Raw genomic sequence first — 20,800 nt, 5'->3', positions numbered from 1 at the left:
CGAAACATACCATGCAGAGGGACAGTCACATATTGATTTCGCCGATTACATATATATACATTATGGACAAGAACCTTACTAAAACTTTATAACATAAAAAATAAGAGGATAATTACATTCTGCTCCCCTACTAGCACGCATCAAGTTGATTAAGGCAAGTTAAAACTTGTGGTGTCATAATCGCGAAAAAAGGACGGAATGATCGTTACGACTATAGTAAAAAAAACTCATGGCCATCTGTGACGGATTTTTTTCAAAACGGTCATGAATGCAGCACTGACTACTTGCTAATGCTACCGACAAAGATAACCTCTTATTTAAGATTTCTAACACATGTTTGGAACATATGGAGCAGGATCTGGTTACCCTTCCGGAGCATCCAATATCACCCACAGTTTTGGAGGGGGTTGTGTTGCGTACTGTTGGTTTTTTTAGCCAAGTCGTTGTCAGTCAATTTTTGAACCATGAGTTTGGATGTCCTTTTTGTATCTTTTGCCTCTCTTATAGTTATTTAGGAATATTTCCTCAAATATTGCGTAATGTTAAAAAAAGACAGTTAACAAATTCAAGCAATGTTAATACATATACATTAATTGACTTAAAAGTATATTTTGTATACAAGGTATCTTCTTGAAAACCGAAAAATTAAACTTGAAAGTATAACGCTCAGACGTCATTGCTAGAAAATGTTTTGACTAGAATAATTGTAAATTCCCTAAGCACTTGCATAGCCAATTCTGTTTTTATACTAATCAAAATGCCAACAATCTCCAAAAGTTTATTATAGCCTATATTGATCAAATATGATGAAAAAGAATACATAATTAGTTATTTGCTCATTGTTGCTATTCCTCTTATTGGTATGAGATGCGCACAAATGACTTGCATGTATGTGAAATCTAAACCATATCATATGATTTTGATCAATTACTTTTTGCAGATGTTGGCTTGGGTGTTGTCTCATTCCTCTCTGTGTAGACCCATGTAAGGACGTCGTGCACTCCTGTCCTAACTGTAAGCAGATGGTTGGAAAGTACAACAGGATGTGACGATCGTTGTTCAATGACACGTGACATCATACTTTAGAAATGCATGTTTACTTATTAGTTATTAGTTGTCGTGGTCTTGTTTAATGTCAATGAATCATAAAAATAGATCTCTTTAAAAGAATCATTGCTGTGATATAAATTTTAATCAATATCTGTGATACAAACATTTTAAATTATTTGTGTTCTTTTCTTACTGTATATGTTGACGTCCTTTGTTATATATTTTGTAGATACAATGTATGTTAAATGTAATCCTATTGCAAAAACATGTGTACTATTTGCAAAGACTAACCTTCCACTCTGTCTTCAAAATGAAACTTATAACGTATCAATATATATACATCATACAAAATATATTGTTAGTAGTACTTTATTTCTTGATATTTTTCTCTCTGTAATGTTTCTACAATGTATTAGTCATACAACTTCTATGATCACGAGCACGCACTATATTTAGTCCTTCTTTTATTACTGTAACTGAAAAATAATAAGTCGAGTAAGGCAATATGCATTGACAAATATACAATATGTCAAAATCTATGAAGAACTTTAAAAGAGAGAAAATCAAATTAGGAAAAATCAAAAAAACAAAACCCATAAGTCGAATAAAATCAGACAAAACTATACTATAACTGTGTCCAAAATTCAGCGAACTATTGGTGGAGCAAAGGATATTGGATGTCTGTAAATATATAACTGTTGTGTGACGTTTTTTACCAATTACAAATATAGAAATGGGTCTTTTTTTCATTTTCAGCAATGCTTTACGGTGTCTTTTTGTTACTATAAGAAGGTCCTCAAACTGGTAATGAAGACATTTTGTGTCTTAGATTTCAAAACTTGTTCATTCTTACAACATTGGATTTGTTTATCTTACAATAGTATTGGTCATTGTTTGCACCTTTTTGTGTCTTTAAGTATTTCAGATATGAATACCATACGTAAACCTACCTTTCATAGTAACCTAATAGTACCTTTTCCCGTAACGAGGCTTAGATCTTTTCCCTGTGTATCCGTATTCTGGGCTGGAATTTTGCGGTTCACTTTTGTACCTAACACATGAGAAAATATATTTTTCTTTTGAATCATAAACGGCGGAAAGACGTTCTATTTCGTATATTTATACCTTTGAACAAGAGAATGCAGAGTACATAGTACATGCACCATATACATGTAATACAGTCTGTATAACCCAACTTCCGGGTACATTTTTAAAGAATCAAACAGCAACGAACGAAAATAACTTTATCGTTCTGGAGAATCTGTTATCACACAGAAGGCATAAAACTTTGCTCAGTGTTAAGAGCACAAAAATCATGCTCGAAACATGAAATCCAGCAATTTGATTGGTTGATTTTCGAGTCCGAGTACAAAAACCATGCTCGGAAGTTTTATGACAGTGAGGCCTGCATGGTTTATTAGTGGGGTTTGTTTTGCTCAGTCTTATATTTTTTTCCTTTTTGCCATGGTATTGTCAGTTCGTTTTCTACTTATGAGTTTGAATATCTATTCTGTATCAACAATCACACCTCTCTTATAAGAGTATATTAAGATGGTATTTGGTAATTAGCAGGTTTAGTCAACAAATGGAAGTGTTTAACGACATTGACTGGCTATACAGCCCTCGCACGGTCGGTATTTTCAGTTTTAGGTTTAGTCTATCGAACAAGAAAGTTATTTGAAATTAAATTAGGTGTTAGTGGAAGGTTGTCTACCATCGACACATCGTCTTTTTGTGGTTTGTTCATTTGGAATATATATAACATACTTTTTTTATTGGTTTAAATGAATTTTTCAGTGCCTCTATTGATGATAAATAACTTGTCCTTTTGTGCTATTTTTGTTGTACTGCTAAGCGATTATATATATATATGTCTTTTGTTATTGTAGCATTTTATTTGTTCCTTGTCTTACTGCATTCCAAACTTCCTATTTTGTACATTTTCAAAAACATAAATTTACCAGTTTAATTTATCAGACATTTCTTTAACTTGCAATCGTGCGTTATTCCTCTCTGCTCGGTACCTGGCTGCATCACTCTCAATCTGATTCATATACTGACTGCCGGTTCCTCTAAATAAATTCATAACAAATGTGGTCAAATCAATAGATTTGTGAAAAAGTATCTTAGACTTTCTAATGGTATTAGTTTTATAAGAAACAAATAAGAAAACAAAAACATTTATATTTCGAAGAAAAGAACTATAATTCATTATATTTCTGCAATATTGTTAACATGGTTTCATAAATTATAATAGGAAAACTTATGATTTTATTTATCTAGAATTTCAATTATTATATTTATCGTGTTCTTTTATTAGGAAACTTACTTGTTCATTGCGTGGCATATGTTTTCATACACGCCTTGTAGATGTTCATACTGCTTACGTAACTGATCATATTCTCCAGTTTTGCTGTTAGGTCTGTTAATTCTACATTATTAAATACGAAAAAAAAAAATTACAAGAAAAAAAAAGGAAATCATTAGTTGTCGTGCAAAGCATTCCCTATTTGTAATTTAAAGTGACTGCACATGTCCCTTTGGTATCTTTCGTCTCTATTTATAAGGGTAACAAAAACATGAAGTATGTATCTGACATATCCAATAATCTTTCACATATTTCAGCTCAGCATTGTTAATTAAGCTGCTGAATAAAAATTCATTGAGAAAAATGTAACGAAATATTTTAGGTTAATTCGACGTTTTTTTAAATCAAAATAGTGGCAAAGAGGAAGTTATTGCCTGGCAAATCATAAAAGTGTTGTTTCTGGTGCATCGGTTTGATGTGGTTGACCAATGATGAAATTATTCTGTTCAGTAGTACTCCATAGAAACGTGCTCCTTAAAAACATCAACCGAAAAAAATAGCATCGGCAAACAGAAAGAAGGGATTAAACAGAAAAAAAAAAGTGCTAGCATCAATTTCAAATCCTGGCCATCACATATGATCTTAGTAATCTGTGTTCACTAGTATTATTGTAAATCGTGCTTTTTAAAAACTACAGCAACACGTATAAATATGGTATGTTACTCGAAAAAATGTCTTACAATGCTATGCATTTTATTTTACTGACAAATTGTGCATATAAAGTACTATCTATAACATTATATCATAAAACATACTGCTTTCCACTTCTTTCGTTGTCCTTACAATATTTGAACCAGTAATCTCTGTTATCTTTATACCACTGAACTTCTTTTTCTAACCTCCCTCTATAAAATGACAATACAATTGTAATTAAGCAACTTACTCCTTCAGAACGTATGCGTTTTCTTTCGATTTCTATAGGGCACACAACATTGGTACATGTATTGACGTTCAATGTTTCATGATAAGAATCATAAACAATAGTGTATGCTGCTTATCATACGTAAACAAATATGGAGCACTGTAAGGCCTTCGTCAATGACAAATTACATACTGTATAAAAAAAAAAATAGACAAAATTAGATCCGACACAATGTAATTACGATTCGAATAGAAGAAAAGAAAAAACACACAACGGAAAAAAATAATATATATTTTAATCACTTATAGTTTTTCATTAGTTAATCAATAATAACCATCATCCATTAAGATGAGAACACATTAACAATTAATACAACAGGTACGTCTTGAAATAGGAATCGACTCGGATAAATGGCGATGAATATAGAATACCACTTGTAAAATGAGGGTTTATTAAAAATGGCTCGAAATTTAGCCTTGAAATAGGCCATCTATATAGATTCTTACATTGATACCAGTGGATTCTCGGATTTATCCAATCGAGATAGTTAAATTATCAATTTTAAAGTCCGAGCCTTGGCGAGAACTTTAAAATTTATAATTCAACTATCGAGATAAGATAAATCCTATAATCCACGAGTAACTATGTAAGAATCTGTTTCTCTAATGATTGTTTTTTTTTAAACGAAAATCACCTTCGAGTGCCTTTCACATTCCACGAAGTTGTCAACTTCAATAACACCTGTTAGCATATTTTGATTCATCCAGTTAGCTAAAAAGGTTGTGTCCCTTAAAGTCATCCAATGATCTTTTGAGATCACTGGCAACCACACGTTGATTAAATTTGTTTATACAATGGGTTCGGAAAGGGCCAAAGTTCCATAGAATTAGAGAAACAAATGTACATATCTCTTTTCAATTTTTCTTTAACGTACATAGAACGTTGAAATATCCCTATACAAAGAATGGGAATTAACGTTCCCAACTAGACGGGAAATGGCTGCTATTTCATAAATCTCGCAAAACCAAACGGACTCTATATGTTGGCAAGAGGGTTTTTTTTTCTACTAGTCGGAGGACTGAGACCAAGGTGACACTAGTTCTAAACCCCAATCGATTTTAAGATATAAAAAAAGGAAAAAAGAGTGATTAAACAATTTACTTACACATCTTCTGAAAGATGATTATTTTCTTTTTCCAATTCCATTATTTGTTCTTCTAAATCTTTTATAACCTTTTTCGTATTTCTATCAATTACTGGGGAGCCTTTCTTTTTTCCCTTACTGAAAAAACATAAGCAATAGACATTTTGCTGCACTTAAAACGCAATTAAACCATTACCAGAGATTCTCTTCGATGGTGCTAGAAACAAATATATAAAATATATTGCAAACGTCGAAGAGCTCATAGTATCTTAAAATAAGTAAAATAGTTAATTAACGTGTCACAAGCAACATTTAATTTACATAAATATAAACACATACAACTTCAATATATAGACACTACATACATGTAAAATCATAAGTGAAGATGAAAAAAAAAAAAATTAATGTTACAACATGTCTTTGCTTCATACCATAGCTTAGTAGATGTTTTGTTGTAAAAAATGTATGGTGCATTGACACTGTATCAAATGAACAATTCAATTTTCACGAAAAGGGTTAAGCGCAAATAAAATCAAATATTTTTGAAATATGCAGAAGATCTAAAATAAATGTAGGATTTTAAGTTCAATAGTTTTATAAAATCATACTGAAAAAATCATTTTTGCATAAGATTTTTCAAAAAAGTTATAAATATCCTTTCATGAGTATTTTGGTAAAGTTTAAGATTAATATATTTCAGAAAACATTGGAACAAAATTGACATATAAGTACTGGAACATTTAGTTAAAGCTTCAACCCTGCTTTATATACATGTCTGTACCTTTTTATGTCAGTCGTCATGTAGGGATATGACTCGATAACACAGTTAAATTATTGTTATTTTGGGCTTTATATTATTTAACATTGGAACTTCTGTTTTCGATGAACCGAATGATTGTATCAGCAATGTGTTGTGTTATACATCAGCAAATAAACTTAGTTCAGTTTTAAATTAACAACTTTAATTCATACAAATATTTCAGTAAGCAGAAACCATTATTTATGTATGTATATTTGTGTTCTGTTCTTTATTTCGCTTTCTTGTCTGCATTGTTTTCGAATTTATTTTGTTTCTTTCTTCCGATTAGTGTTGATGCGGTTATGTTTCTTCTTAATCGTTTAATCAATATATATATAAATCATGTTAATTAAATAAATGCATGCGTTATTTTGTTCTTTGACTCGGCACACAAAGTATGTTTTCCCCTGTGCAAGATATAATTACGTTTACATTTTTCTTTGTCAAGCTTATTTTAAACTTAAATCTTTAAGTGTTTGCGAACTTACCTTAAGCTTGTCTTTCTATATACTTCATCTTCTTCATCAAAAGTTAACTGTTTTATGCACTGATCTTCCTGTAAAAATGTATACAAATGAATTACATGCATTTTTAACCTGGAATCATTAGTTCCAGGTTCAAAATGAACATTAAATATGTTAATGTATATAACCTTATGATTATTTTTTTGTGTGTGTCAAAAAACGTTTAAAAAAGGCATTACTTCAATTAACACAGTTAAGTCACAATCGAATTGCTGATTGTTCTACTAACGCCAAATTTCACTGCTGCTTTGGTCGCATAGTAAAGCACGTGATAAATTCCAAATGAGGCCATACAGATTCCAGTCTGTACGCAAATGTTGGTAGCATCAACGTCATTTGCAAAATCTGCGATATAGCATCATGTTATCTGAGGCGGCGTAAAGCAAACATCAATCAATCATCATAGACTACGGTACAGTCTACATTGTTGTCGACATTTTTATTTTTGAGATTTTTAACTCAATAATAATAATAATAATAATAATAATAATAATAATAATAATAATAATAATAATAATAATAATAATGATAATAATTATAATAATAATAATAATAATAATACTTTATTCAGAAGCAATACAGCTTATAAAAGAGGGACGAAAGATACCAAAGGGACAGTCGCACTCATAAATCTAAAACAAACTGACAACGCCATTATAAAATATATTACATTTTTACTTTAAAGTATATATGATAGAAATTAACCCAAATATCAAACATTCTCTTATTATACATTAATTACAATATATCTGAAAAGCTAAATATATATTTCGAGTAAAACTTGTGTATGACAGATATTCCTTCCCTGTGCGGCTCTTTTACTAAAATAAAAAAACAAATGCAAACAAAAAGTCATGTTATCTCCAGTGACAATGCAAAAAGTCTATCGTGATAAATCAGGAAATGTTTTGAATATTCCAGCACCCTAGTGAAAGTTTCCCTTCTGTCCAAACATTTAGATTCTCACAAGTGAAGAGGATTCCGATTGTGTCCATGTTGCATTTAAACATTTCGGCACCGATTTGCGTATCGGACTTCTACCTCTCGGCTTAGCTTTTTGAGGAATAGGTTTCCGTCTTTCCTGCAAATATTGTATAAATGGTTCGTAATTGAGTTTCATGTCATGATCATGACCAACTTTAAAACAATCTTTTTAATACACATATAACATGTATAAATAAAATACATTAGAAGGAGTTTTTTGTTTCAGGGATGACATTGTTTTTATATGTTTGTCTTATTTCATCTCTACTTCTATCTTTGAAAATTCATTCATCTCACGATCAATCTCAAGAAACTGTGGTACAATGTAGTTAGAAATTTATTTAAGATTGTTTTTTTTTTTTGAATATTGCTCTGATTTTAAAAAAAATCTCTGAGAAACCGATTCTTCCTCCTTATACCCTTTTAATAATTTCATTAGTGTAAAAGGAAAATACAATTTATAAATATGACGCTTTCTAAGCACTTTTAAGTTTTTAACCATCAGGAACGTTGAAAACTTCAAAAAGTTGAAGTACTTTAATACGAAAAGAGATTTATATAAAATGAAACCAAAATAGATCTACAAAGATAGAAATGTAAATATTAGTGTTTTCTCTATTAAAAGATTTAATACATTATTTTAATAAAAGGTAAAAATTGTTTTTTTAATAGTCATGTTTCCTGCATGATTCGCTAATTCAGCTAGACTAAGTACTCGCCTGATCTTTGACTATTTCATTACACACAAAATAAATCGAAAGTTATCTGCGGTCAAAATGTTTAATGTTACTTCAAAAAATAAAATTTAACAAAATCTATTAATTAAACATTTTTTTACATGTATGTGCTTACTTGTGACACAGATCTTGCCCTGACTCTGGATGGTGATTTCGCCGGTGACCTAGAAACTCTTCCTGTAGTTAATTGACCACTGCTGGCGAATCTGCTGATCGGTCGTGGTATATCTATATCTTTCAGAAGCTCTACAATTTCGCTAGTTGATAGTTCCTGAATTATAAATCAAATTTGGAACCATGCATTTTGATACTACAATTTATCACATACATGACATAAGTTTAAATGCTAGGTTTTTGTGCCCGCAAAAACTAGATACAGGTTTTAGTTAAAGACTTTAGATAGAAGATTTTATCTCAAATATGTTTAGGTTTAATATAAAAAAAAAAGTTAAGATACAAGGTTTCAAGCCAAAAGTTTAGATGCAAGGTTCATGCCCAAAGTTTAGATGCAAGGTTCATGCCCAAAGTTTAGATGCAAGGTTCATTCCCACAGTTAGATGCAAGGTTCATGCCCACAGTTTAGATGCAAGGTTCATGTCCACAGTTTAGATGCAAGGTTCATGCCCAGAGTTTAGATGCAAGGTTCATGCCCAAAGTTTAGATGCAAGGTTCATGTCCAAAGTTTAGATGCAAGGTTCATGCCAAAAGTTTAGATGCAAGGATCATGCCAAAAATTTAGATGCAAGGTTCATGCCCAAAGTTTATATATTAAGTTTTACCAAAAAGAAGTTTTATTCTGATGATGTATTACTGTTGCGTCAAAAATAAAATCCTAATTTTTGGTTGTGTGCAAGATGCATTGTTGATGAAGGTAGTTGTAGAAATTGTCCCTTGATTAAGGTAGTCTATCGCTGTGATTGTCTGCTTGAAGCTGAATATTGCAAAAAATCTAATTATTCACATAATTTTTCTAATTTTTTTTTATTATTTCTTTAATCAATTATAAAAGTATTAATTTTCAAATACGCAAATAAATTAAAGTTAATAATCTCGTTCTACCTTTTTATATCATGGAATAATTATTTTAAAAAGATTAAAAAACTTACCGAAAATTTACACAGCTTATGAATCATTTCGAAACATTTTGAATTCATCTTGTCTTCCGGTCTGTCCTCCTTGACTAGTGCATTCTTCTTTGGTGCATCTAGATCTTGCATCAAAGACTCGACATCCGAATGCCAAGCCCACAGGTCTTTGCGTAACCGACTTAATTTAGGAAAGCATTTCTTTCGCTGCATAGACATGGTGTGACCTTTTGAAAATGAAAGACACCCACAATTTAATATATAAAACTTGTGGATTTCATTTTATTCATATAAATGAAATTTAAAGGGTTTTATAAATTCATTTATAAATTTTACTCTACATATTTAAACTTGATAATAACAAACGAGGTTTTGATACGTTTACATTCAGAAGAAGGGAAAGTGGTATTTCGATATTCATCTTTAATAATAACATTTTGTTTCTTATGTATAAAAATGCTTACCTTTCACTAATCCGTATCTAACTTTTATTCTTTCTTCCTATTTAAGGTTATCTGTCCATCTCGTTTGTTTTTGTGTAAAGTTGTGTATTGTCTTTTATTGACATATCTGTTTACCCTTTAGAACATGAAATTTAAAACGTAACAGAGTATAAGGTTCTAACTTTTTAGTTTCAGAATTAATTCTTTTTAATCAATTCAGTACACCAAATCAAGCATGAATTAGTGTATTGTCTTATAACATAAGACACCACTAAGTTGAACAAAAATTAAATAAATGTCGGTTTTTAAATGAATATCAACGTACAAATTGTCACAAAATAATTTAACTTTATTTAAAAGCGAGAATTTGTATGAAAAACAACAACAAAGAAAGAGTAAGAGAACACAAAGAATCAATTTCCGAGTGATTTCAGTAACCAAAATTGTCTGTGGTTTTTGTTGATATCATGTGTAAGCCAAAAAAATGTCCCATGAAATTTTGTCTTGAACTATATTTCACACTTCATCTGTGAAATATCGTTCATGGGACAGAATATCACATTTGTAAACTATAAAGTAGTGTCTTTCTTGGTGAACAAATTGTCCCTAGTACTTGGACATAATTTCATGGATGTTTTATAAAAATATGTCACAAGGGACAATTTTTCATAGTGTACATGTAGCTATTTTTTTCTGTCCCCAAAGAAGGGAAATTATTTTGCAATCATTGAATGTATTAGCACCACGATCTCTTGTTCTAGAGAAATTGGAAAAAAATCAAAAGAAAATGCTTAAGCAACTAATGTTACTACCAACTAAACCACCAGATCCCGCAATTAACGGGCGGGAATACTACCAGTTGAGGCACACATACACTTACAGGTGATTACCATCTTCATAAATGTATGTACCCAACCCAACAAAACCTTATAGAAACAACTAGCAAGGAGGCAATTGTGCATCAAGTCAATTAATAGTAACAGCTGGTTTATTGAAGTAAAAACAACCATGCTAAAATACGATCTAGAAAAATGCAATTGAGTGTCTAGATATTCAGAAGAAAAAGAAGAACAGATTGCATTGAGTGTCAGCTAAAAGCAAAAGATCTTACTTTGCTGAACATTTTGCTGTTTACTGTGTATCTCTATCTACAATAATATTCAAGATAATAACCAAAAAACGGCAAAATTTCTTTAAAAAATTACCAATTCAGGGGCAGCAACCCAACAACTGGTTGTCTGATTCGTCTGAAAATTTCATGTCCGATAGATTTTATCTTCATGATCAATTTAACCTCTTGTCAGATTTGCTCTAAATGCTTCGGTTTCAGAGTTATAAGCCAAAATCTACATTTTACCCACTATGTTCTATTTTTAGCCATGGCGGCCATCTTGGTTCTTTGGCCAGGTCATGCCACACATTTTTTAAACTAAATACCCCAATTATGATTGTGGCAAAGTATTGTTAAATTTGGCCCAGTAGTATCAGAGGAGAAGATTTTTGTAAAAGATTCAAAAAAATTTACGAAAAATTGGTAAAAAATGACTATAAAGGGCAATAACTCCTTAAGAGGTCAACTGACCATTTTGGTCATGTTGACTTATTTGTAGATCTTACTTTTATACAGTTTTTATATCAGCAGACCAAAAATAATCTATATAAACTGCCCAAAGTTAAAAAAAATCATAAAACTTTTCTAAACTTCACATGCAAATGTCACAAAAGCTCAAGTTAAAGTTTTAATGTATTAAAATAGTGTCCTTTATAAAATTGTTTTGTTATAATTGTTAATTTTCATCATTTTCGTTTATTGGTGGGTGGAACTGTTCGACATACGAAAGTATGGTTACCCTATAATGGGTGTAAAGATAAAGAGAAAAAATCTTCTCAGCATATTAACATTGGTTTCCTTCCCCCTCACTTTCATTCCCCTTGTGATATCCATTGCGAAAGACCAACATTTGTTTACGAAAGCTCATACAAAACTAAAAATGGGCAACATACACACTGTTGGTCCTAATGAGGCAATGATTATATCTGGTATGTAATTTATTGTTTTTTCTATGCATTCGTATAGATTACACTACAACATCAAAATAAAATGTTTCATTGTTTGGCAGGTCGCGTCTTCCGACGTTACGTAATAGCAACAACATCTTATTTCGACCATCTATGATTCTATCGACTTTTTACGTTTTAAAATGTGATACGTAACACTGATTACTGAATCAATGTAAGTGTTGGGCTACTCTTTCACTAAATAACACCCATTTGATCTTTTGCATCCTTTATTTTTTAAGTAAACAATTGTGAGGTACCAAATGGGGTGTGGCATGTACACAAAATGTACATGTAACACTAATATTTAAGATAGGTGGAGTAGTCCCAGTTGGCATTCAGTTAATCTTTATAGAAATATTAAGATTTCAATCCTGTTTCTGGTTTATTTACGAAAGCTAAATACATGAAATAATTTAATAAGCAGTTTTTAAGCAGTTTAGCTGCTTTATGCGAGCACCCTAGATTTATGTTCTACCCAATAAATGCTGAAATATGTGCCACTTTTATTATCTGGCTGGCTATCATGTTATTTATAACTAATTGGACACTTTTGTCATACTTTTTATTCTGGAATATAAAAAATATTATCATAAAAACGTTAAATGGTCGTCGATTTTCCCAAAAGTTTTGAAGTTGCACATAGGAAGTAGTGCTCGATAGAAGTCCTTCTATAGTTTATTATCCCCTGTGCTGTTGGCTAAGATGCCAAAGAACAATTGTATGAAATATTTGGTCGCCGAAAATCTGTAAAGATGAGTCGTTTACATTTCCCAAATTATGGCAAAAGTCGTATGAATATTGTTTGTCATCGATACGTATTACATACGTCAGTAGTCTATTAATAAGTTGGCAGCAATTTTAAATTACATATAAGACGAAATTTACGTAGCTTTTAAATTGAGAGGATTCTGATGATCAGGGCTTTCGGTGGCTTCAAGTGCTGGCTACTTCACTGACAAAAATATAAATTCAAAAAGATATAAAATATCTTTTTCAAATGTTTGCAGGCAGCCGAGAGACATATTGTCGCAAAGTCGCGGTCACGATAAACAAGGGTGAAAAGTCAGTGATTACCGTGGGCTAAGTAATAGTTCACATGAATTCAGGTCACTGATTGGTTGTCTATTTAAAGTCAGAATGCATCGTTTCTTTTCAAAGATAACAAGAGAGACGTTCCGGTGGTCATTGGTACTTTGGGGGCCTCGGTTGGTCAAAGTTGTCCCCTACTTTGACCTGGAGATCAATCTTCTGATATCTCTCTGGTTTGTCTGTTTCCACCGAGTGGCCCGGTGGTTCTCTCCGAGTACTTAATTCGGCTTCCTCCACCATAATAACAGACTTCCTGGTGTCCTACACGCTCCCTTGGACGGTGTTGGGTGGGAATTGTTCTGGAGGTGGGATAATATTGTAAAGGACACATCTCCATTAATCCTTAGGGAGTGTACATGGATCCGCTGTACCCTTGCAGTCAATCAAGGGGTGCGTCTTAATTGGCGGAATCTCAGTACATACATTAAACGATAACAATAGAGACGTTCAGACGGGCATTAACTCGTTGGCCTTTAAAACGTGAAGACAATCAGATTGGATGACAATCTTATGTTATGGAATAATATCAGTCAAATTAAAGAAAGTGTAGTAGATCATATTGTTCAGAATCTGGAAAACAGTATCTTTTGAAGTTCATTTTTCAAAGCCCACGTGGTGTTCAGAGAATCAAGGTCAAAAACGAAAGTAGAATATTGTCGACTCAACCTCAAATAAATAACATTTCCAAATGATTTATGTATCAGACTTATTGAACAGTTTACAAAAAAAAAGAAAATCAGAGGATATATCAATTTTCTGTCAATGCTTGAGAAATAATTGTATGATTTAAATACGCGTAACAGTCTTTAGAGAGAAGAGGGGGGTCATTAAATTGTTTACAAATGCACGTAGTTATGCAAAATAAATCCATCAAGATTTATAACAAACCGGATTATTATATAAATAAAACTCCATTAGTAAATGAATTTTAAGCATAAGGTAATAAAAATAAAAACGATAACATAAAAAAAAATGAAATATCTTTGAGATTTCTATTTCTTTTTTAAATTTCATACATAAAAAATGGTCAGTTGAAAGATGAAATTAGGTGTCAGGAGATTGCGAAAATGCAGGATTTCATGCTCTATTTATGCCAGAGCTTCTGGGGGCCTTGAGGGGCCCCCAGACCCCCTGCCTTAAAGCACCAAGCTTACAGCTTGGTGGGCGTCTGGCTTCGCTGAACGCATGTTACAGCTGCCTATAATTTTAATTGAGCCTTCTACTTCAATTTCATGGGAAAGCCCTGCATTAGTGGGTCCTCACTATGGACAGGTGCATACAGAATGTGGCGGCTTAAACATCTTAACTGGCACAAAACTCTCCCCTAACATAGGACAGTGTATGTGTATAATCTCAAACATTTAATCTTTATAAATATAAATTGGAAATAACTTTTGAAAGTGGAAGGATTGCATAACATAGACATTACTGTACAAGCAATGTACAAGCATTATTTGATACTTTAGAAATAGCTGAGAACAATGCCTGAGATAAATAATTGACTAATTCTTTACACTATTCATCTGAACTTTGCCAAGTTTGCCTTTGGGTTTTTGATTAACTGCCTATAGCACCCTTTGGTGCTTTGATTGTAGGTTGTGTTTTTACCAACTTATTTTCAGTAGTAGTAAGAAAAGAGAACATTTATTTAGGCCATTTGTGTCATGTGGTACAAGGTATGTGCTAATCTGATGAGTTTAGCCATTTTCAACTGATTTTTAAAGTTTGTTATTATGGTGATATGGCATAAATGTATGATGGCATTTTTAACCCTGCCAAATATTCTACATGTATGTGTATAGTAATATGAGGCAGGCATTACCTGTGAAAGGGGACAAAGTCTGTATGAGTTATTTTTTTTATATCTTCAAAATCTGTTAAAAAAGAACGGGAATACCATAACGCTTCCGAATTTGGTTCTGTTGTTAGGGATTTAACTTGCAACGTTATTTAAGTTATTCATATCAAAGACAAAGAATTATTAAAATTAAAATTGGTATTGTGTTTCTTGAGTTCCTATATTATGTATATTTTACAAATTACTAGACTACTCAAAGTTGCATGACAACGAGAGCGGAAGAAGGAAGCAGATTTCTGCATTCTATGCAAATGCAGGAATTAAAAAAAGTGACAAAAAAAAAGTTAACGACTTTGAGTTCATTAGCATGATAAGTACAATAAAAATTTCGGATGTTTTTTCATTTTTTTTCATTTTTTTTTTTTTTATTATTGATTTTTCTACTGTAATAGAAGACTTTGTCCCCTTATAGATTTGTTGTTGAATTACTGGTGATGATGTGTTTTTTTCATTTTATGTTTTGTCATAAATCACATAAATCACATAAATCATGTTAATCATGTAAATCAGAATGTTGGTTGTTTCATATTTTCAGTCAGGGGACTTACTTAAATGAGTGATTTTTAAATCACTTATTTGAGTAGTTAATTTGAAGTTTTGTCACAAATTATGATTTTGTAGTTTTATAAAATTTTTAAACACATACAATGTAGGTTTTAAATAATATGAAAAATATGAACTTTTTGCTTCTTTTAAGTAGCAAGGTTTATGCCCTTAATGCTAACAATTAGCTTCAAATTCTATTTTACAATGTAGTTGAAAAAATGGCATAATAATGGATGTGCATAATGAACTGATACTTTCTTTAAAGATTTTTCCCAGCAGTGGGAGTATTTTTCCTGTAAAGTTCAAGGTTCTATCTTTCAGATTATGTAATAAAATTCTACTGTTCGCGATAAAAATTTCACTGATAAAAATTTCACTGTTCGGGGGTGTTGAAATTAATGGGGGTTATTAAAATAATGATACTTAAAGAAGTGATTTTTGGGAAGGAAATTGAGGTATGATACTTAAACAAGTGATTTTTATGTCATTATCCTAGATTCAGTACAGGTTCATCACCTGGCATGACCCGGTCATCCTATCAACACAGATGTTGGTTCTGATAATTTTAGAATCATAATTAGTCCCTGGATCATTAGTATTCTATATTTAAAGCTTCAATAAAATTAAATCATTTCTTCTAGTGATTAATTTGTACTACTTAAATAGGTGATTATTAAAGAAAGACAACTCTTACTTTCAACCTTGATGGAAGTAATGTTACTTGAATCAGTGATTTAGAAAATCACTCGTTTAAGTAAGTCTTCTGACTGATTTTGTTCATGTTGTTTATAGCTGACTTTAAGGTATGAGTTTTACTTATTGTTGAAGGCATTATGGGCTGTCACCTGTATTTGCATTAAACCATATCAATGGATTACGTTGAACTGATGTCAAAATTGTCATGATTGTAGTCATAAGGCATGTCCTCATTTAAGAAGATAGTCAGTCTGTGGTATTGAAAAATAATGTGTTCTTCTTTTCTCTGGACTACTTTGCTCTAATAATTGGCTTTTAATTTATAAAATGTCAGTCCTTGTAGAAGTCTTTATTTCATCATATATTTTCATGGACAATATATACATGATATATGAAGATCTCATTTTTCTGTGATTTTCAAAAAACTCCTCATTAGAAAGCCTGAGTGGGCAGGGATTGGCACATTCTTTGAATAGGTACTGGTTCATGTGACTATTAAAAGAAATATATCACTAGTCCTTCTTAATGTATTATAGTCCCAGTACCACTGGAGCAATTGTTTAAAGGCCTTGTGCAATTACTTAACATCATTGCCCAATTAATTTCTCTGTTGAAATACAAATGTACATGTAGGGAGATGAAAGATTGAACTCTAATTAATAGTAGCAAACTCTAAGAGAAAATTTGATTCAGACATGTTTTTAACTACCACAACTTAAACAAATTTAGGGGTTTAAAATAAAATTACTTTAATACAATTAATATTTAGATAATATTTTAATTGACAATTAAAAAGTGATATTGGATCATTTATATGGAATCAAAAGTAAAAGTCGACTTATTGGTCCATTGGGCTGGCTGTATTAATTATATAATTATACATGTTACATGTATATATGTACAAATGATGTAATTCAATTATATTTTGTACAAATTTATATATTCATGTTGATTTACACATGACATGTCACTATAATAAACAATTTACTTACTTTCAGTTTACTCTACATGTACAATTAATTTTTGAAAAGATAAAGGGGAGATTATTTAGTTAAAACTTTTTTTATTAATAGTGGATGGGAAACAAGTTATTGAAACTTATATTAATCTCTTTCCACTGAGGTTGGGAGTGCTGCCTTGTAGCGGCATTAGCCTCCTCTTTTTTTTCGAAATTTATATAGGTGTCTTTCAAGTAGAAGAGATATGGCTCTCTATTAACATGGGTCAGCCATTTATTGTCCCCTTCCGACAGACTAGCATTGTTTCTCAAGACCATACTCGCAAATGATGTCAAGGGAGAACAAAATTCAGTCCCTGAAATTTTCTCCTTGGGGATCGAACCAGGAACCTTTGTGTTAGTAGTTAGTTCGATACCCTAACCACCACACCACGTTTCTCCTATTAAAACCTTGAAAACAAAATATTATACCTAAATGTTACAAAATAAATTGTAGTCTTGTAATAGTATATGATTTCCTATATCTTCAACTAAATATTAAAATAAAAATTACTGGTTTAAGTTTTCCACTGTCTAATAGTGTCGGTGCTAATTTAGATTTTAAGATGTTGTAAGTAAATTGTTGTTGACTATTCAAATCATGTAATAATAAGTCAAATTGGTTTCCATCATCAGTCAAGACACAGTAGTCTTTTTTGCACCTGATCTAAAGGAAAGCAAAAATCAGAAAATGAAATTTGGACTGTCAATTGCAAAGGTAGTCAACTAATATGTTTATTATAATTCATGTGCATATGTTCAATTTTATTGTAATTCATGTACAAATGTACAATTTTATTGTAATTCATGTGCATATGTTCAATTTTATTGTAATTCATGTACAAATGTACAATTTTATTGTAATTCATGTGCAAATGTTCAATTTTATTGTAATTCATGTACAAATGTACAATTTTATTGTAATTAATGTACAAATGTACAATTTTATTGTAATTAGTGTACAAATGTCCAATTTAATGTACATGTTGTAATTCATGTTAAAATATATACAAATAGAAATTAGTTTGTATATTTCAAGTACATTTAGGTGTAAAACATGCCTTCTCTTCACATTATCACCATAGTTACATGTATCAATACCACTATAAACAATATGTATAAACTCAGCTTTTTACTTACAGGTGGATGTTGTGGGGCCGATGATCAAAGAAAACTTATTGTTGGAGGATGGGGTTGGGCTTGGTGTCTTGTGACAGATGTCCAGAGGTAAGCACTTAATACATTGTTGGAGGATGGGGTTGGGCTTGGTGTCTTGTGACAGATGTCCAGAGGTAAGCACATTGTTGGAGGATGGGGTTGGGCTTGGTGTCTTGTGACATATGTCCAGAGGTAAACTCATTGTTGGAGGATGGGGTTTGGCTTGGTGTCTTATGACAGATGTCCACAGGTAAGCACATTGTTGGAGGATGGGGTTGGGCTTGGTGTCTTGTGACAGATGTCCAGAGGTAAGCACATTGTTGGAGGATGGGGTTAGGCTTGGTGTCTTGTGACAGATATCCAGAGGTAAGCACATTGTTGGAGGATGGGGTTGGGCTTGGTGTCTTGTCACAGATGTCCAGCGGTAAGCACATTGTTGGAGGATGGGGTTTGGCTTGGTGTCTTGTTACAGATGTCCAGCGGTAAGCACATTGTTGGAGGATGGGGTTTGGCTTGTAGTCTTGTCACAGATGTCCAGAGGTAAGCTCATTGTTGGAGGATTGGGTTAGGCTTGGTGTCTTGTGACAGATATCCAGAGGTAAGCACATTGTTGGAGGATGGGGTTTGGCTTGGTATCTTGTCACAGATGTCCAGAGGTAAGCACATTGTTGGAGGATGGGGTTGGGCTTGGTGTCATGTCACAGATGTTCAGAGGTAAACTCATTAAAATATATAAGGGGGTATGCCTTGGTTCAGGGAGATAACTCTTTAAATCAGTGATGCGTTTGTAAAAGTCAAGTCTCATCAATGTATTTTAAGCATTTTAAAACCTAAAACAGATTTGAAATAATCTATGTACATTAGAAGCTTAGAATTATGTTATTTCCTTCAACCTAGGTCTACTTCCTTAAGGCATACTAGTAGTTTCTCTAGTCAATAATTGAAGAAAAAAACGGAATATTTGAACAAACTAACAATATGCCACTCAATTGATTCGAATTCTTTGTTTTAAGTCAGGTAAATTCTATATGTACTATGACATGTTTGTGGTGGCCGAGAATTAATTAATAGCTTTTTTAATCAGGATAAAACATAAAAAACAAATCTGAATGACCCAAGCAGATTAAATAAATCGTGAAAATTACTCATTAATTACATTAAATAAAAGGATTGAGACACTTAAATTCATGATAATTTGATGTAAAGCAGACGACCTCATCAGATAAGGTTCAGAACTTATTTTGTTCCATGAGGGATTTCATATTTTATAGTGTTTACATTTGTAAATATTTGTGTAGACTGTTGATTTTATTAGTGCATGATTTGTATCTTTACTTATGTACACGTATAATTAAATGTGCTATAAAAAAAAACCACCAAAAAATAAGATAGAAAAAACTATCAATAAGTGTATTATCAAAAAAAAGTTACACTGTTCAAATTAAAGTATCTAGTTTACGCAAATCTCATACCGTATTCCATGCCTTATAAATTTATGACGACACATTCGACCTCAGATGAGTCGTATGCTGTAGTCCAATACCTGCAACTTCGATGCAACAAGGTTTGACTGTGCATCATTGTGCATGTTTTGCAGTTAATTTGTCATAGAACAAGTCTTTACTTCTCTGAATGAAAATCCATTTATCTACCCTGGACAGCTTTATCAGTAACATTTATATACCACACCTTCTTATTTTATATGATTTTATTTTTTCTTACAGCCTATCACTAGAGGTTATGACCTTGAACCCTGTTTGTGATAGTGTAGAAACATCTGAAGGTGTACCTGTGGCAGTCACCGGTGTAGCACAAGTCAAGGTCATGAGAGATGTATCTTTTTTAGAGAAGGCGTGCGAACAGTTTCTGGGTAAATCTGTGAAGGAAGTTGAAGGAGTTATTTTACAGACTTTAGAAGGTCATCTCAGAGCTATTCTAGGTAAGAATTGATTTTTTGTTTCATTTTCATATTCAGGTTTATAGACCTATATAAGAAGATTTGGTATGATCGCCAATGAGACAACTCTCCACAAGAGACCAAATGACACAGAAACTAACAACTATAGGTCACTGTACGGCCTTCAACAATATGCAAAGCCCATACTGCATAGTTAGCTATAAAAGACCCCTAAATGACGATGTAAAACAATGAATGAATAACAAATATGGAACACATAAACAAACGACAACCACATAAACAAACGACAACCACTGAATTACAGGCTCCTGACTTTGGACAGGCACATACATTCAGAATGTGGCGGGTTAAACATGTTAGTGGGATTTCAACCCTCCCCTAACCTGGGACAGTGGTGTAAAAGTACAACATACTTTTAGAATGAACTATAAAGATCAGTTTAAAAAGGCAAAACTCATCACTATGTCTGTTTTCTACCTTT

At 32.0% G+C, this 20,800-nt stretch overlaps 3 protein-coding genes across 6 annotated transcripts in view; 2 read left to right on the top strand and 1 right to left on the bottom strand.

Moving 5' to 3' along the window:
- LOC139485625 (lipopolysaccharide-induced tumor necrosis factor-alpha factor homolog) overlaps window positions 1–1,225 on the top strand; it is a 36,120-nt gene extending 34,895 nt beyond the window's left edge. For both annotated transcript variants that reach the window (XM_071270245.1, XM_071270244.1), the window contains exon 3: window positions 941–1,225. In XM_071270245.1, the coding sequence (XP_071126346.1) occupies window positions 941–1,049 (109 nt within the window). In that variant the 3' untranslated portion in view covers window positions 1,050–1,225. The remainder of the gene's footprint in view (window positions 1–940) is intronic.
- LOC139485624 (uncharacterized) lies at window positions 1,174–10,167 on the bottom strand. 2 transcript variants are annotated; one of them, XM_071270241.1, is made up of 11 exons: window positions 10,018–10,167; window positions 9,575–9,780; window positions 8,584–8,739; window positions 7,715–7,828; window positions 6,712–6,779; window positions 5,446–5,562; window positions 4,174–4,263; window positions 3,380–3,481; window positions 3,012–3,122; window positions 2,001–2,101; window positions 1,174–1,526 (listed from the first exon to the last, which is right to left on the bottom strand). In XM_071270241.1, exons 2-10 carry the CDS (start codon window positions 9,770–9,772, stop codon window positions 2,014–2,016), a joined length of 1,044 nt encoding a protein of 347 aa, XP_071126342.1. In that variant the 5' UTR covers window positions 9,773–9,780; window positions 10,018–10,167; the 3' UTR covers window positions 1,174–1,526; window positions 2,001–2,013. The 2 variants fall into 2 exon arrangements, with proteins under 2 accessions (XP_071126342.1, XP_071126343.1); XM_071270242.1 differs by lacking the exon at window positions 7,715–7,828 and having other exon boundaries at window positions 10,018–10,134.
- Window positions 10,168–11,894: 1,727 nt separating this feature from the next.
- LOC139485640 (flotillin-2-like) overlaps window positions 11,895–20,800 on the top strand; it is a 22,363-nt gene continuing 13,457 nt past the window's right edge. The window contains exons 1-3 of one of the 2 annotated variants that reach the window (XM_071270266.1): window positions 11,895–12,036; window positions 18,386–18,470; window positions 20,126–20,340. In XM_071270266.1, coding sequence (XP_071126367.1) covers window positions 11,988–12,036; window positions 18,386–18,470; window positions 20,126–20,340 — 349 coding nt within the window. In that variant the 5' untranslated portion in view covers window positions 11,895–11,987. Of the gene's footprint in view, window positions 12,037–18,385; window positions 18,471–18,626; window positions 18,710–20,125; window positions 20,341–20,800 lie in introns of those variants that run through there. The other variant, XM_071270267.1, reaches the window with a different exon arrangement.

The sequence above is a fragment of the Mytilus edulis genome, chromosome 8 (genome assembly GCF_963676685.1).
Source record: "Mytilus edulis chromosome 8, xbMytEdul2.2, whole genome shotgun sequence".
Taxonomy (NCBI): domain Eukaryota; kingdom Metazoa; phylum Mollusca; class Bivalvia; order Mytilida; family Mytilidae; genus Mytilus; species Mytilus edulis.
Note: the sequence above shows the minus strand (reverse complement) of the source record. Positions and strands in the feature narration are given on the sequence as shown.

Bases quoted from the DNA above. Each gene is read 5' to 3' on its own strand.
- LOC139485624 (XM_071270241.1), bottom strand. From the start codon at position 9,772: ATGTCTATGCAGCGAAAGAAATGCTTTCCTAAATTAAGTCGGTTACGC. The intron at 8,740-9,574 runs GTAAGTTTTTTA...TTTATAATTCAG, and splicing joins ATAAGCTGTGTAAATTTTCG to GAACTATCAACTAGCGAAAT. The intron at 3,482-4,173 runs GTATGTTTTATG...TTAATAATGTAG, and splicing joins AACGAAAGAAGTGGAAAGCA to AATTAACAGACCTAACAGCA.